Below are 13,409 nucleotides of genomic sequence, written 5' to 3'. Positions count from 1 at the left end.
GATGAAAGCACATCTTCAGTGAAATCAAGGGAGGAGGAATAATGTAGGGAAGTCTTAGATCTGTAAGAATTTTAAACATTTTAAATAAATATAATTACATAGAAATAGCTATTTTAGAGGACTAGATGTTTTTAAAAGACTTTGATTCCAATTAATTTGGATTGCTTGGATTTTCTTCCCCGTGTGACTACTTTTGATGACATGTTGTACATATAAAGAATAAGAGAATTTATTTCTGAGTTGGGAATAGTTTTTTAATCGGACTCAGTAATATAAACAGACCTCTATTTGAAAGTTCATTCAAAACTGAGTACTGGTGTATATTTAAATGCACTGTATGCTAAAGTAGAAATGTCCCCCAGTGTTTAACCGAAAGCGTGTTTTATCTGTGGTTTTGTTTTGGTTTTTTAATGTTTAACAGTAACTGAAGCTGGCTTTGGTGCTGACATTGGGATGGAGAAATTCTTCAACATCAAATGCAGAGCCTCTGGCTTGGTTCCCAGTGTGGTTGTACTTGTTGCTACAGTGAGGGCTTTGAAGATGCATGGAGGTGGGCCAAATGTAAGTTTTTGCACTTTTCTTGGAAAATAAAATTGTTGCTAATATTTGAAATAAGTAAAATATCTTAGTTTAAGAAATATTGGGGGTAGTTTATGGGGCAGTATTTAGATATCTCTCCTGAGTTACCTCATTATATAGATGTTACCTCCAACGGTAATGCAGGAACGGAAAAGCACAAATGAAACAAGAGGGATGAAACAGCTCTGAAGAAGTACTAAATCTTGCTGAGGGAGGGAAGTTTGTTTCCTTAGAAAAAAAAGCTATAATATGTATATATATTCTTTTCCCTGCCTTTTGAAATAGCGTTTGTAAGTGCACTGAAGTAGTTGCAGGCTGGGAAAGCTGGCAACTGAGGAGGAATGAGAAAAGTTCGGGTTGCAGTACGTGAGCGAAAGTAGGGGACATTGTTAGTGAAGGTTTTGAGATTTCTTTCACTGCAATAATGGGAACCCCTTCTGTCCTTTTAAGCTGCTCAGGTTAAATCCCTCAGGGCTGCTATGGTAACTGATAAAATTGTGCGAGTGTTTTCCCAGTGTACCAAAAGTCACCAGTGTATCATTTTTTGCTATTTAAGCCACGAAGAGACTTGTACAGGTTACTGGTTGTAGAAGTACTCCTCAGTCATGCAATCAGATCGGACTCTGCTAGCCAAAGACAGACACTTAACTCCTAGAAACACTTTTAGCTGCCCAGCAGCATGCAAGTGAGTGATGCTGCCAGGGAAACAGTCTCACTGGGTGAAAATACCAGAGCTGTTTCCACAGCCACAAAATTGTGGAATGCATGGTCTCCCTTACAGCTAATCGTCTCTTAGAGCTAAAGCTGAGCTGTCCTTTTTCAGTCTTTCAGGTTCTATCGTTTTAGTCCACTTCTAATGCAAGTTTTCTTTAACGATATTGCTCCATGCGTATCAAGGCAGGTATATTGTCATGTGTGTTATCATTCAATCTAACAAAAATAGGACTTAAATATGTCTTGATAACTGTCTCTCTTCTGTCTGATCTGTGTCTTTAGAAATATAAAGCTTTCATTTGTTTACATAATGCATCATTGAGGCATGTAGAGTACCAGATACTTTCACTGGGAGGTTAACTATAAAATGGACCGAGACCAATGCTTGGGACAAAAGTGACTAAGTCCAGTGCCTGGGATTGATGTATGTTGTCCTTGAAGACTCAATATAGTATCCTGGTGATAATCTGTTTGTATACCTTCGTGCTTTCCAGCAAAGTAAATTATTTGCGTGCAGTTCCTTGCCACAGACAGTACTTACAGGACACCCAAAGATGATGTTCCTCTTCTAGTCATCTATGTTACTGCTATTCCTTCAGCCAGCTATTGGAGATTGCTGTCCATTGTCTTTGCACTGCTGGTGTGTTGTTAAGCGTGTAGGATGGGATCCAATTACCTCCTGTCTAATAAATCTTTTACAACTAGTTGCTGAGTCACTACCTGTATCTTGCTACCCAAATACAATAGGAAATATTGCTATTCTCCATGTACCGGTGTAACTTGGAATAAAACAGAAGCTGCAGTCAAGCTATGATGTTGTGTGCAATGTATGTGCTGACTGGCAGTATAGAAAGTAAGCAAAAGTGCACTTTTGACCATTTAGGATTATGACAAGTGTCAATCTGTGGTGACTTCGGTTGTTTATTATTCCAGGTAACGGCTGGTGCCCCCTTGAAAAAAGAATACACAGAAGAGGTAAGAAGAACTATTATAAAACTTTAGGAGAAGTTTTTGTTTGAAGGGACAAAACAGTGTGTTATATGGAGAATTATAACTTCTCATTCCTCTGGCTGGATAGTGTGCGGCCTCAGGTTTGACAATAGCATGCTCTAATGATAACATTCGGTGAACACCTTTAACAGGCATTGCCAAAAAGTAAAGCCATCTCATCTTCCCCCAGCCACTCGGTGTTATCCCTCTTGTGTGTGCTATGTGTGTGTGACTGCATGGTAGATTGTACTGAGGAACTGAGCTAGCTGAAAAATAACTTTTTTTCAGTAGTTTTTCCAGGACCACTAAGTTTTCAGACTGATCAGCTCTTCATTCCAGTCCATCATACAGGCATTTATGGCAGCACAAGAGCAGAGTGGTGCAGGGATCAAAGACACTCCCTGAAATTAATGATAGCTTAACCTGTTCATTAAACAACAGGTTTAATCTGTTTGTGCTTCACGTCTGGTGTTGGATGTCACTCTTCAAACAAGAGTGGATTCTACAGGTTTGTTTTCTTTGTCTCTTTGCTGTAGACAAGTTTTTTGGTTTTATCAGGCTAAGGATATGTGTGTTGTTGCAATTAAGACAAGGCCTACAAAGTGTGAGGTAAAAGAGTAAATATGGAAATCCAGTAATGTGCTTTTGTCTGGGGTATATATGTATATATAGATTAGACTATGCATCTAACACATCTGCATGTCAAACCCCACCCCACCACTGTAGCTTGTTTATAAACTTTGCAAACACGGCTAACAGCCCTTTCACAATCGTGACAGGCAACCAGTCATCAGCTTGCACTGCCTTGTGTCCCAGAAAAGAGCAATACATCCATGTACAAATTTTGGACACTGCTTAGTTACTTAAATATGTCTGTTGCTAATAAGATAAGTGCCAAAATATTTTTGTCTGGAAGCATTTTACTTGCCTGCAGCTGTCATGATCAGCACTGTTTATGTTCGGTTTCATTTATGGAAAAATCTTTGGCTGGAGAAGACTTGATGTGTCTTACCATTTCCATTAATTTTTATTTAATTGTACAGAACCTCCAGCTGGTAGCTGATGGCTGCTGTAATCTACAGAAACAGATTCAAATTACTCAGCTCTTTGGAGTTCCTGTTGTGGTTGCTCTAAACGTCTTCAAGTAAGTCTATTCTTTCATTACTCTTATGAGTAAATCCACAGTTCAAATTTCACGCTTTTCTTGGTTTTTAAATTAATCAGTTTTGGCATGAAGAAAAGAAGCTATTAAAGAATTTCCTTTTTGCATCATGAATATAAAAACCTTTAAATCCTTAGCTTGTTCTTAAGGTTTTAAAACCACCAAAAAGGTATATACTGTTATGGAAATATTAATCTTCCATGTTAATTAGCTATAACAATTACAAAAAGTTTTCCTGAAACATGTAAATACACATGCTGTCTATAAATGCATTATGTATATGGCACAATTTCTATATAGACTTGCTTTACAACTGCTGATGGTAGAATAAGGCAAAGTATGTAAGGTTATAAAAGAGAACTAATTAAACAAAATAATGAGATGGAACTGTTTGGTTGGCAGAACTGACTCTCCTGCTGAGGTTGATCTGGTGTGTAAGATTGCAAAGCAATCCGGAGCATTTGATGCTGTACCCTGCAATCACTGGTCGGCTGGTGGTAGAGGAGCAGTAAAATTAGCTCAAGCTGTGGAAAAGGCAGCCAATCAGAAAAACAGTTTCAAATATCTCTACAGCTTGGAGGTAAGTTGTTTTTTTTTTTTTTTTAATGAATGCATGCTGCATCAGTGTTGGATTTAAAACAAGAACATTGCACAAAGCTATCTAACATACTTGGAAAGGGACTTGGCTTAATATCACAAAAGCTGGAGAGAACAAACAATCTGTGGCTTATCTAATCAGAGGAGCAGGATACTTGCTGGTAATGCTCATTATTTAGTGCATTGAATGATGTTTCTGATACTTTCTTGTTTAACATAAAAGTATGTCTGTAGGTGGAACATTCACAAAGTATTGTGGGAGACTTCTCGATAAAGATCTCACAGTCATATTTGGCCTGACAATCAGCTAAAATGAAATATTGTTACTGTCTCACAGTCATGGGTATTGCTCCAAGTTGTGGCTCCATGAAGCATTCACACTCTGTATGAGAAGGATGTTAGAGGTAGCACGTGCACGCTCATGCTACACATCTGCCCAGCCAGACAAGTCAACGCAGAGAGAAAGCACTGCCTTTACCAGCACCCGCTTACACACCCACAGCCCTCAGACGAACATGAAGAGCACAGACGGCCCAGTCCTGTTCCTTCTCTCCTGCTGATCGGGATTGGAGTCTGCTAGTACAAAATGGCACACACGATATATGGGTCACTGCTGCTGTTGGCCTTAGATCCTCAGTCTATCCAGGAGCAGCCCCAGTGCCCCTGCCCTGCTGCAGTTGTTGGCACCAGGGTCCATGGGCCCCTGAGGTTCATGGCTCACAGCACCTGCTGGCACTCAGACCTCTCCTCCTGCTCTCTAGTGTTCATACGTACGCATCTAGAGCAGAGAGCACACCTATGCAGAAGGTAGTCAGAAATCAGATTTAATGAGAATAGAGGACAGACAGTGGTGCTCAAGCACAGAGCTCAGTCAGACAAACTACTGATCAGACACCTTTACACTCAACTGGCCCTTTTTCCCCTTTTCCCTCCATTTTTTCCCCACGCTTGTTCCTCTTCAATCCACCTTGATTACTCTCTTTCTCCATCTTTGGTTCTTCCACTAAACGTGCCCTAACAATCTTTACACATTCCTACAATCCCCTTCAAAAATCCCATCCTAAGTTTTACACTGTCCCAAAACGCTCTTCTTCCTAGATCCCATAACAGTCCTGTGCTGCTGTAGGCAATCACGCCCCTTTGTTTGCAAAGTTTTCTGATTAAAGAGTTCCCCCATTGACTCACCTTGGTGCATTTCACACCAAGAACAATGGTCTCATCCTTCCCCTTGGATGGTCTTAGGAAACAACCAATTCAATGTGCTCTGATTTTCACTGATTAGGTTTTTCCACTGATTAGGTTACTAGGGTTCCTCCACCTATCATTGTTCCTCTGATCCTTGCTTGGGCTTTGTGTTTAATTTGCTTAGCTGTTAGTTGGATAACCTAACAAAGGATAGTGTGGTCCAAGTTTCAATCTTTTGTCTGCCAGAGATGGTGACTGTTTCTCCATGTCTTGGAGACTTTATTGCAGTCATCTGCAAGGTAACATCGCAGCATTGTGAGCTGTCAAGAGGAGCAGCTTGCAAGGAAGGGCTGCTTGGGCCCCTAAAGGCACTATGCTGGAGTACCACCATGCAGGCAGAACGTTTGGAGGGATGTATTGCTGAGAAGGCTATACAAATGATTTCTCAGGACCTTCTGACTATCCAAATGTGAGTGGGTTAAAATTTGGGCAGCAAAATAGACTTCTCTGGCACCAAGGAAGCCCTTGTCAAATTTCAGGTCCTGTGCCCCAGTGCTACTTAAGTTTCTTTAGAAAATGTTTGAATGCTATTTTTTAACAGCAGAACCTCAGCTTCATTTTTTTAAAGGCTGAAAGTTCCTGTTTTGATTCTTCTCGCCAGAAAAAAGTTCAACCTGAGGTAGATATGCCCTACTGTTGTCTTTCACTTTCTGTCCTCCCTGATATGTACCTCGTATCTGTTGCACCCATTTTATTTCTTCTTTCCACCTCCCCCACTGTTTTTCCAAATGTCAGTAATCCAGCCAACTCCTATTAGTATTAACCACTGCCTTCACAGAATAGATGGAAATACCTTGGGAATATAAGTGCTGCAGCATCTATTCAGGGTGTTTTGCCCACGGAACATTTTTACAGCCAAACAGTGGACAATATATCTGCCTTTCTGAGTTTGTCTCTAATGAGATGCTCAGGAAACTGAGGATATCATTTTATGGGTTTTGCATAATAAAACGGAAAAAAAAAATTCTTGCAGAAATATGTGTAATAGTTTTCCCCATAGGACATTTGTGTTACAGAGATAGCACATTAATGTTTGACAAGTCCCATATTTAAGCTCTGATGTTACTATATTCTATGTAGCTTACAATCTTGTGGTATGAATGAGTAGAAAGGATTGGTAGGGGTGGACTCTGCCTCTATGAAGGAAGAAAATGAGATTGATTTCTACTTTAATGTCTTTCCCAGACACATTTTTTTGTGCTGTGTCGCTTAAGCAGCGTGATCTTAAGCATAAAGGGAATGAACCACCTTTACATCAACTTAATATCCCGTAACTTAACCCAAGTATTATAAGCCTCAGAAATATGTTGAAGGGATTTTATAAAAACATATAAAGATTTTTAAATACTGTAAAAAAGTAAATTCAGGCCAACAAAAACAGTAAGGTGTAAAGTTCAGGCTTCTGTTTCATTCTTACTGTGCAGAGGATGGGGACTGAAGCATTTGGAAGGAGGAGAGTGAAACAGCAGTGCTGTCACTTGTACGGTATGGTAGGTCATTTGGTCACTGGGCCTATAGGGACATGAAGAAAAGCCACCTCTTCCAAATGAGTCTGCCTAAATATTAATTAAGGTTGTAATAGGATTTTTCGATGTAGCAGTTTTGAGGACTGAGTTCTAGTGTTCAAAGGGGTAACTGACAGAAAATTAAGAAAGAGAAGAGGTAGTAAGATGGGATTTAGACAGATGAATTCTCTCCGTCATTGTGCCTAAAGGGGATGTAAGTGAAACGACGTAGTTCCAGCCCTTGTCTTTCCAGTGACTGCTGGATTTGTCCAGTTACTTGAATACTTTGAAGTCCTGGTTGCCTCAAATTTGACGGGGTTTGCTGTGGTGGGTTTTTTTTTTAATTTTCTTTCCCCTTTGGAACATTGAAAGGGGAAATATTCTGCATAAAACAACTACCACTTAATTCATATCTCTGTCTTTATGATATTACTCTACTCTTCACTTTACTCCATGTCTCCATTCAGTCCTTTGATGTCTATGCATTTTATTTTCCTCGGTCTGTAAAACTTCATCAGAATTTACTTCCAAAACTGGCTATAAATAGAACAACTTTCAACAGCACAGACCACTGTAGCCATAATAGATTCATTCAACATTTTGGTGTTTTGTTTGAAGGCATTAACCTGTGTATTTAAAAACAAAAACCCAAACCCCTATATGTAAAACTGTTTTAGATCCTTTTTTACTAGTTAGACCAAAGTTTGCAGCAAACTATATTATTAATATACAGTCAGGCATCTAATTACAGGATGGTCCAGGTCAACTGGGCTGTCTTTAGGTTTTTTTCCAAATGGCATGCATCTCTGCAGTGCTTTATGTAATTTCTAAAGGTATACATGGAAACAAAGACTTCCTTGAAAGGTGTTTACAAATGTGTATAATGTGAGAAGAACAAGAAAGTCTTGTCTAGATCTGTCAAATACTGGTAAAAAGTTGAGGATCAGCGATTTTTTTTCTGAATCCTGAGGTATGTTTATACATTTATACCATCTTGTCCAGTGATACCCAAGCATGTGCTGAATGAGCGATTTTAGACGGTGGACACAACACAGTTGTATCAGTTCAGGACTCAGGCTCAGCTAAGTTGGTCCTGTTGAGTATCATAGCAAGCTAGTCTAATTAGAAGACTGTGCTAATGTGGTTATGTTGCTTGAAGCATCTCATTTCAGTCTGTTTAAACTTCCTCAGGTGTCTCTACATGACACAGTGTTCTGTAGTCCCACTTTTAGATTGCTTTTCAGGTTCTCTTTATTTATTTCTCTAAGCAGGCAAGCTTGTTTTTATCCTAGCAGCTGATGCTTGTACTTTTTTTTTTTTTAATACTTGATTCTAGCAAGGGTTTGTTTGACATTTGGTATTAGATGAACAAATATTTTTCAAGAGTTGAAATGAGAACAGAATAAGCTTCAAGTATCTTTTGAGGGCAGTGCGAAGAATAGCTGCATATGTGATTTTGGGAGTGCATATGTGTGCCAGTGTCATTTCATGGATCAAGTACAAGCAGTGACCTCTGACAAGTAACCCCAGCACTGTAGTTACTTTAAAGTGTAAGAAAAGGACATAAACAGATACAGTGTACCATGAAATGCTTACAGTATTAGGAATTGCTCGGGGCGGGGGGGGCGTTCAGGAGCAAGGATGAGTTTTTATATGATAGGCTCCAGAGTTTATAACATAGTTTAGAAGATTATTGGCAGTAGTTGTAATAAATACTGTAGTAGTGTGTGGTTTTAATATGGATTTTTGCCCCCACTGCACACTAACCTCTCTTATTTTACTGTTGAATTGGTTTCTTGCCGAGTATTTCTCTTTAGTGTTTGGAGGATGGGTTTGTTTTAAAGGCCTCCTGAACTCTCTATGAAATAAGCTGTGCTTTTTTTTTTTAATATATATTCTTGCTACATATGGAAAATATCAAAATATCAACTCTCTTATCACTGTTCACTTCCTTTCTGGGTTCACTTTTCTTGAAGTATGGGTCTTTAAGTTGCAGCAGAAAGCTATTACTCAAAATAAAGTTGACTGACCCATTAAAAGCAAGTTTAGATAACTAGGGGGAGTAAAGGAGAGGATGGAAACAGACGCATCCCATTCCCAAATTTCTCTGGCTTCAGTGCCTGTTCTTGGCAGGGGGGAAGCTATATTCCCCACTAATGCATGCCTGGTGAGTAACCTGCCTTCTTTCGCTCTCCTGGTCTCCTCAGTTCTCCTGTGGTGACTGTCCTTTGACTTACAGCAGCCCTCCTCAACCTGAGGGAGGAAGCACAGGTCTGAATGAAGGCAGGCATTAGGTCTTTAAGAGGTGCATTGCCCCTTCCTGCAAGGCAGCTGGAGCGCAGTGGGCTAACACTCCAGGAGATAGAAGAAAGGAGAAGAACAGGTGTATGGCATGAGGCAGGATCAGCGTATCTGGCCAGTCAACGAGTTAGCATTGTCCCCTTAAAAGACTGACATGGTAACCTGACAGATATGATGGAAGAGCCTCAAATCACCTGATTTATGCTGCATTGGAAAACTAAATTGAAGAGTGTAAAGGTCACAAAAGGGAGGGAGGGGAAGTGATTGTCCCAAGTTTGTCAGATGACACCTATTTTTGCCATTGCTCTGCCTTTAGTTAATATCATGACAAATGAAAATATTTCCAGGTTGTACTGTGGAAGTTGATTGCACAAATATTTTGGCTGAGTGCAGTGAATTGTCCGGCCAGATTGCAGAACAAAGGAGAACTTTCTCAGCTTGGGGCCATCCCCTGGGAGTGAGGTTGAGTAGCAGCACTTCTCAGGGAGGCATTCAAGCAGTTAGCAGCCTCAGCACTGGTATTTTTCTTCCCCTGCTGGGAGCATAATAACAACTTGGGCAAATCTGGACAATCTAAGCCCGCAGTTTTGGCTGCCCCTGCCTCTGTTGTGCTATGGCAGTATGGTGTGGGCCGCCACTTGGCTTATTTCTTCCAGTATTAGCTTCAGCTGTCAGACGATGGGTCACTCGGGGGAGTCTAAGGGTAGCATCAAAACAGAGAAAACTCTGCCGGCAGTGGTTGTCTGTGCGTTATCTTCTTTTCCATCAGCTGGTCATGGTCTCCAATAACAAGAATGAGCTGTGAGTAATGAAGGAGGGAAGAGACCGGTCAGTGGAGGAGAACACTCCTTGGTGCATGTAGGAGAAGGGGAGCGGCTCGAAGAAGGCGGCAGAGTCAAGAAGGGCTCACGGGGCCTGGGTCTGAGGACGCTGACCTCCAAGGGAATGACCTAAGGCAGAGTGTTTCTTTCCATTTCTAAATTGGTCACCTTTTCAATCCCAGTGTGATTGAATGTGTGAGTGGGTGTGTGTGTTAGGGGTATTTTCTGTTTCCTGCACTAATACCATGAAGCCACTAAGCCATGAAAGCCATCCATCACATGTCTGCTGTCACATCAGCCCAACACACCTCTGTTGTTTTGCCTAGGAGGCAAATAACTTCTGTGTTGTTCTTTATACAGCATGGAGTTCAGTCATGTATGGACCAAATGGAAGGTCCTTAAGCACTACTGGAGTAGGAATAAATAAAATTATATATGCTCCTTACTGCAACTTTTCCTAATAAACGATGGAGATAATTTCTCATCTTGAAATGCAGGCTGTGCTGCCCTCCAGGGTATGCTAGTCTTTAAACTATTTCTCCCCACCCTACTGCTACTAAGCCATCTAGCAGTGAAGCCACATTAAAGAGGAATTCCACAGGACTGTACCAGCCTCTCCCACTCCCATCAAAGAGATTTTGGTGGAGTCTGGGCACTTCTTTCACTGAATTGGGTGTTCTAGAGTTGGAAGCTGTCTTTCTTCCACTCCATCTTTTTTTGTGGATGTAGGCTCTTGACGGCACTGCACTTTTATGTTTGTTTTCATTATTTTCCTATTCTTCACGTGAAGCAATTTTCTTAGGCACAGCTGGGGTTTCAAAGTTGGGGAAATGGGAAATAAATCTCTAAGGCCACAAGCTTAGGTGTTGATTCACAAACTGTTTAACTTGACTGAATATGCTTTTCCGCAAATTAAAAAACAAACTCGTCCTGTGCCAACAAAGGAAGAGGAGTGCTAAAGGCTTGGGAATCCTTTTGTCAGCCACAGATCTTCTGGAACCAGAATATACAGATACTTCGATAAATGTGTTTTTATTTTATCCAGGGGAAAAGCTAGAAGTAGGAGTTCAAATGTGCAGAGTCAGCTATTGTTTTAGCACTGCACTCTGTCACCTCACACAGCACCTTCAGCCATACTCCCATCATATGTTTTCATTTGGCAACCTTCCCAAGAAGAGGAATGAGTGATGTCTGCATACTGTTTCACTTAGCCAACCAGCGATTCTTTATTATTGCTTTCAGTGAATGCATAAGTTAAAATTTAAAAAAAAAGTGCCACTACCATGAATTTTAAACTATTTCAAGAATTTCTGTTAAAACACAAGCAGCCTAGCAACAATAAACCCAGAGGTTAGTGACCTTGTAATTAAACTGGTAATCTCATAATTAAAAATAGGCAGTGAGACTAAAGTGAATGTTTAAAGAACTTGAAGTGTTAAATGTGTAAATTGTAAATGAATAGTGCTTTTGTTATATTCTCTGGTTAAACACGTGTTTTTCAGCAGAATCTTAAGTTTTCTCAGAGAATAAAGTAGTTTTAAATATTTATGTTGTATAACTGTGAAAAGATCCTTTCAGACAGTGCTGCACTGACAGGCATTCACTTAAGGAAACCAGGACAGTATTCAATTTAAGCTAGATGACACCAGTGCTTCTCATAGTAATGTGACTTAGATGCAACCTAGTGGAATGAAGTATGACTACGGACTGTTGACTCTGGTTTTTTGGAGATGTTTTCTGTTGGACTCTGTTTTGGTGAGGAAGTCGGGGGGAATGTTTAAAATCAGCAGAAAGGAAGAAGGAAAGGAACAGGGGTTTTCAGCAGTCTTGGGGATTGTCTATGGAGGGTTAAAAAGATGAACTTCTTTCTCCAGTGGCCAAAGAGCTTAAAATCAGGTGTCCAGATTAGGATGCAAAAGGTGGGAATCCTGAGCACAGTCCCAAGCCGGGTCCCTGGTAATCTGCATGTTTCATTTCACGTGATACTGACTTTCGACAACAAGACTGATTTCAGGAATCCCAGCCCAAGCCACGCATACCTGCCCCAACTCGCTGTTTCTGCTGGTACATTTCAGTGATCAGATTTGAACAGTTTGGCATTCTGTAGAGATGGCATTTAAGCCACCTCTGTCTCTCTGCTTTATACTGGCTTTGCCTTTATGGTAAACTGGATGTGTGAACTGATCTGGGTTAAAATAGCTTTTTTTTTTTCCCCGGGTTATCTTTTAGCCTGGATCGCTTTCTCTGGTATGTGCAGCTGCGCAAACAGTGGCACTGCCCTCTCAGTTGCACTGGCACATGGTTGAGTGTGAGCAGCAGTGGAAGAGAGGATGAAGGAGGGTCTGTTGAAGCTGGTCTTCTGTCCACAGAAATCCTCATCAAGCCCCACATGGAAAAATGATAATCTGCAGTCTGCTGTTACAGCTGAAGGAAGAGTTGAAGAGTGAAGGAGATGTGAGGAAATGCTAACTGGAATGAAACACTATTAAATTACATTTTGGTAAAAACCTTGCTGTTGGAAGAAAGAAGATTGTGTAATAAACAGCCCCAATTTGCACTAACGTGATGGCTTGCAAGGGGGATGGCCTGGAAGTAGCAGTATGGCTGGGTGACAACACTGGTGTGATTTCATCTTGGATAATCAATGCCTTCTTGGGAATGACAGGCTCTTCTCTTTGTCAGTGCTGATTTCTTGGTTTAATTGTTCTCTATCAAGTAATGAAATGTACAGCTACACAGCTACTGTTTTTGTGAATGCGGTTTGTGCACTTTTGCTGTAGCACTAGTTATGCTTTAGCCAAGGAGATAATCTTGTTTATGGTGTGGGTGCTTGACAGCCTCAACAAGCACGTGTGTTGGTGCTTGCTTCAGAAGAAGCATATGGCTTTGGTAGCTCTGAATGTGTGAGACTTCAGAAATGCACAGTCTCTGGCAGGGCTGGGGAGATAGGTTGTTTCTGAGAGAAACACCAAAGCTACTTAACTGTAAGCAGATATTCATACCGTGTGGCCCTGTAGCACCTTCTCATGTTCAGTGTAAGTTTACATTGAGTATTTCATGCTATCATTTTCTCAAGAAGCTAAAACTGAGTTTGGAATGAATTCTCTGAAGCTGCCATAATTCCTTCAGCATTAGTACTAATATTAGTTGCATATCTATAAAAGTCAGTTTTTGTCTAAATCCATACTGTCTACTGTGTGTCTGTCCTTGTTCTCCCCCTAAATGTACTTAGTTGTTTAACATTCACAACCTTACATAAGTGAAATAAGAAGAGGAAAACCTTTTATTGCTGATCCTAAATCTTTTGTGCTTTTGATGCTCTGCACATTTTATAAATATCTTTATCACCATAGCTGTCCAGATAGCAGAGGTGCTGTGAAACCAAGTTGCTGTTCATACGGGTGCATCGACACTCACCGTCCAGATGAGATTTTTCATCCTCCTTTCATTAAGACTGTTTTACTGATGGCCTACAAATAGTTGCATCAGCGTAGC

General features: G+C 40.5%; 1 protein-coding gene across 1 annotated transcript in view; it reads left to right on the top strand.

Moving 5' to 3' along the window:
- Positions 1-13,409, top strand: part of MTHFD1L (methylenetetrahydrofolate dehydrogenase (NADP+ dependent) 1 like) — a 141,232-nt gene that overhangs the window by 73,038 nt on the left and 54,785 nt on the right. The window contains exons 14-17 of the mRNA XM_075146175.1: positions 422-561; positions 2,227-2,268; positions 3,327-3,427; positions 3,848-4,025. Coding sequence (XP_075002276.1) covers positions 422-561; positions 2,227-2,268; positions 3,327-3,427; positions 3,848-4,025 — 461 coding nt within the window. The remainder of the gene's footprint in view (positions 1-421; positions 562-2,226; positions 2,269-3,326; positions 3,428-3,847; positions 4,026-13,409) is intronic.

The sequence above is a fragment of the Calonectris borealis genome, chromosome 3, assembly GCF_964195595.1.
Source record: "Calonectris borealis chromosome 3, bCalBor7.hap1.2, whole genome shotgun sequence".
Classification (NCBI taxonomy): domain Eukaryota; kingdom Metazoa; phylum Chordata; class Aves; order Procellariiformes; family Procellariidae; genus Calonectris; species Calonectris borealis.
The sequence above is the reverse complement of the archived record's forward strand: the minus strand, read 5'-3'. Positions and strand labels throughout refer to the sequence as shown.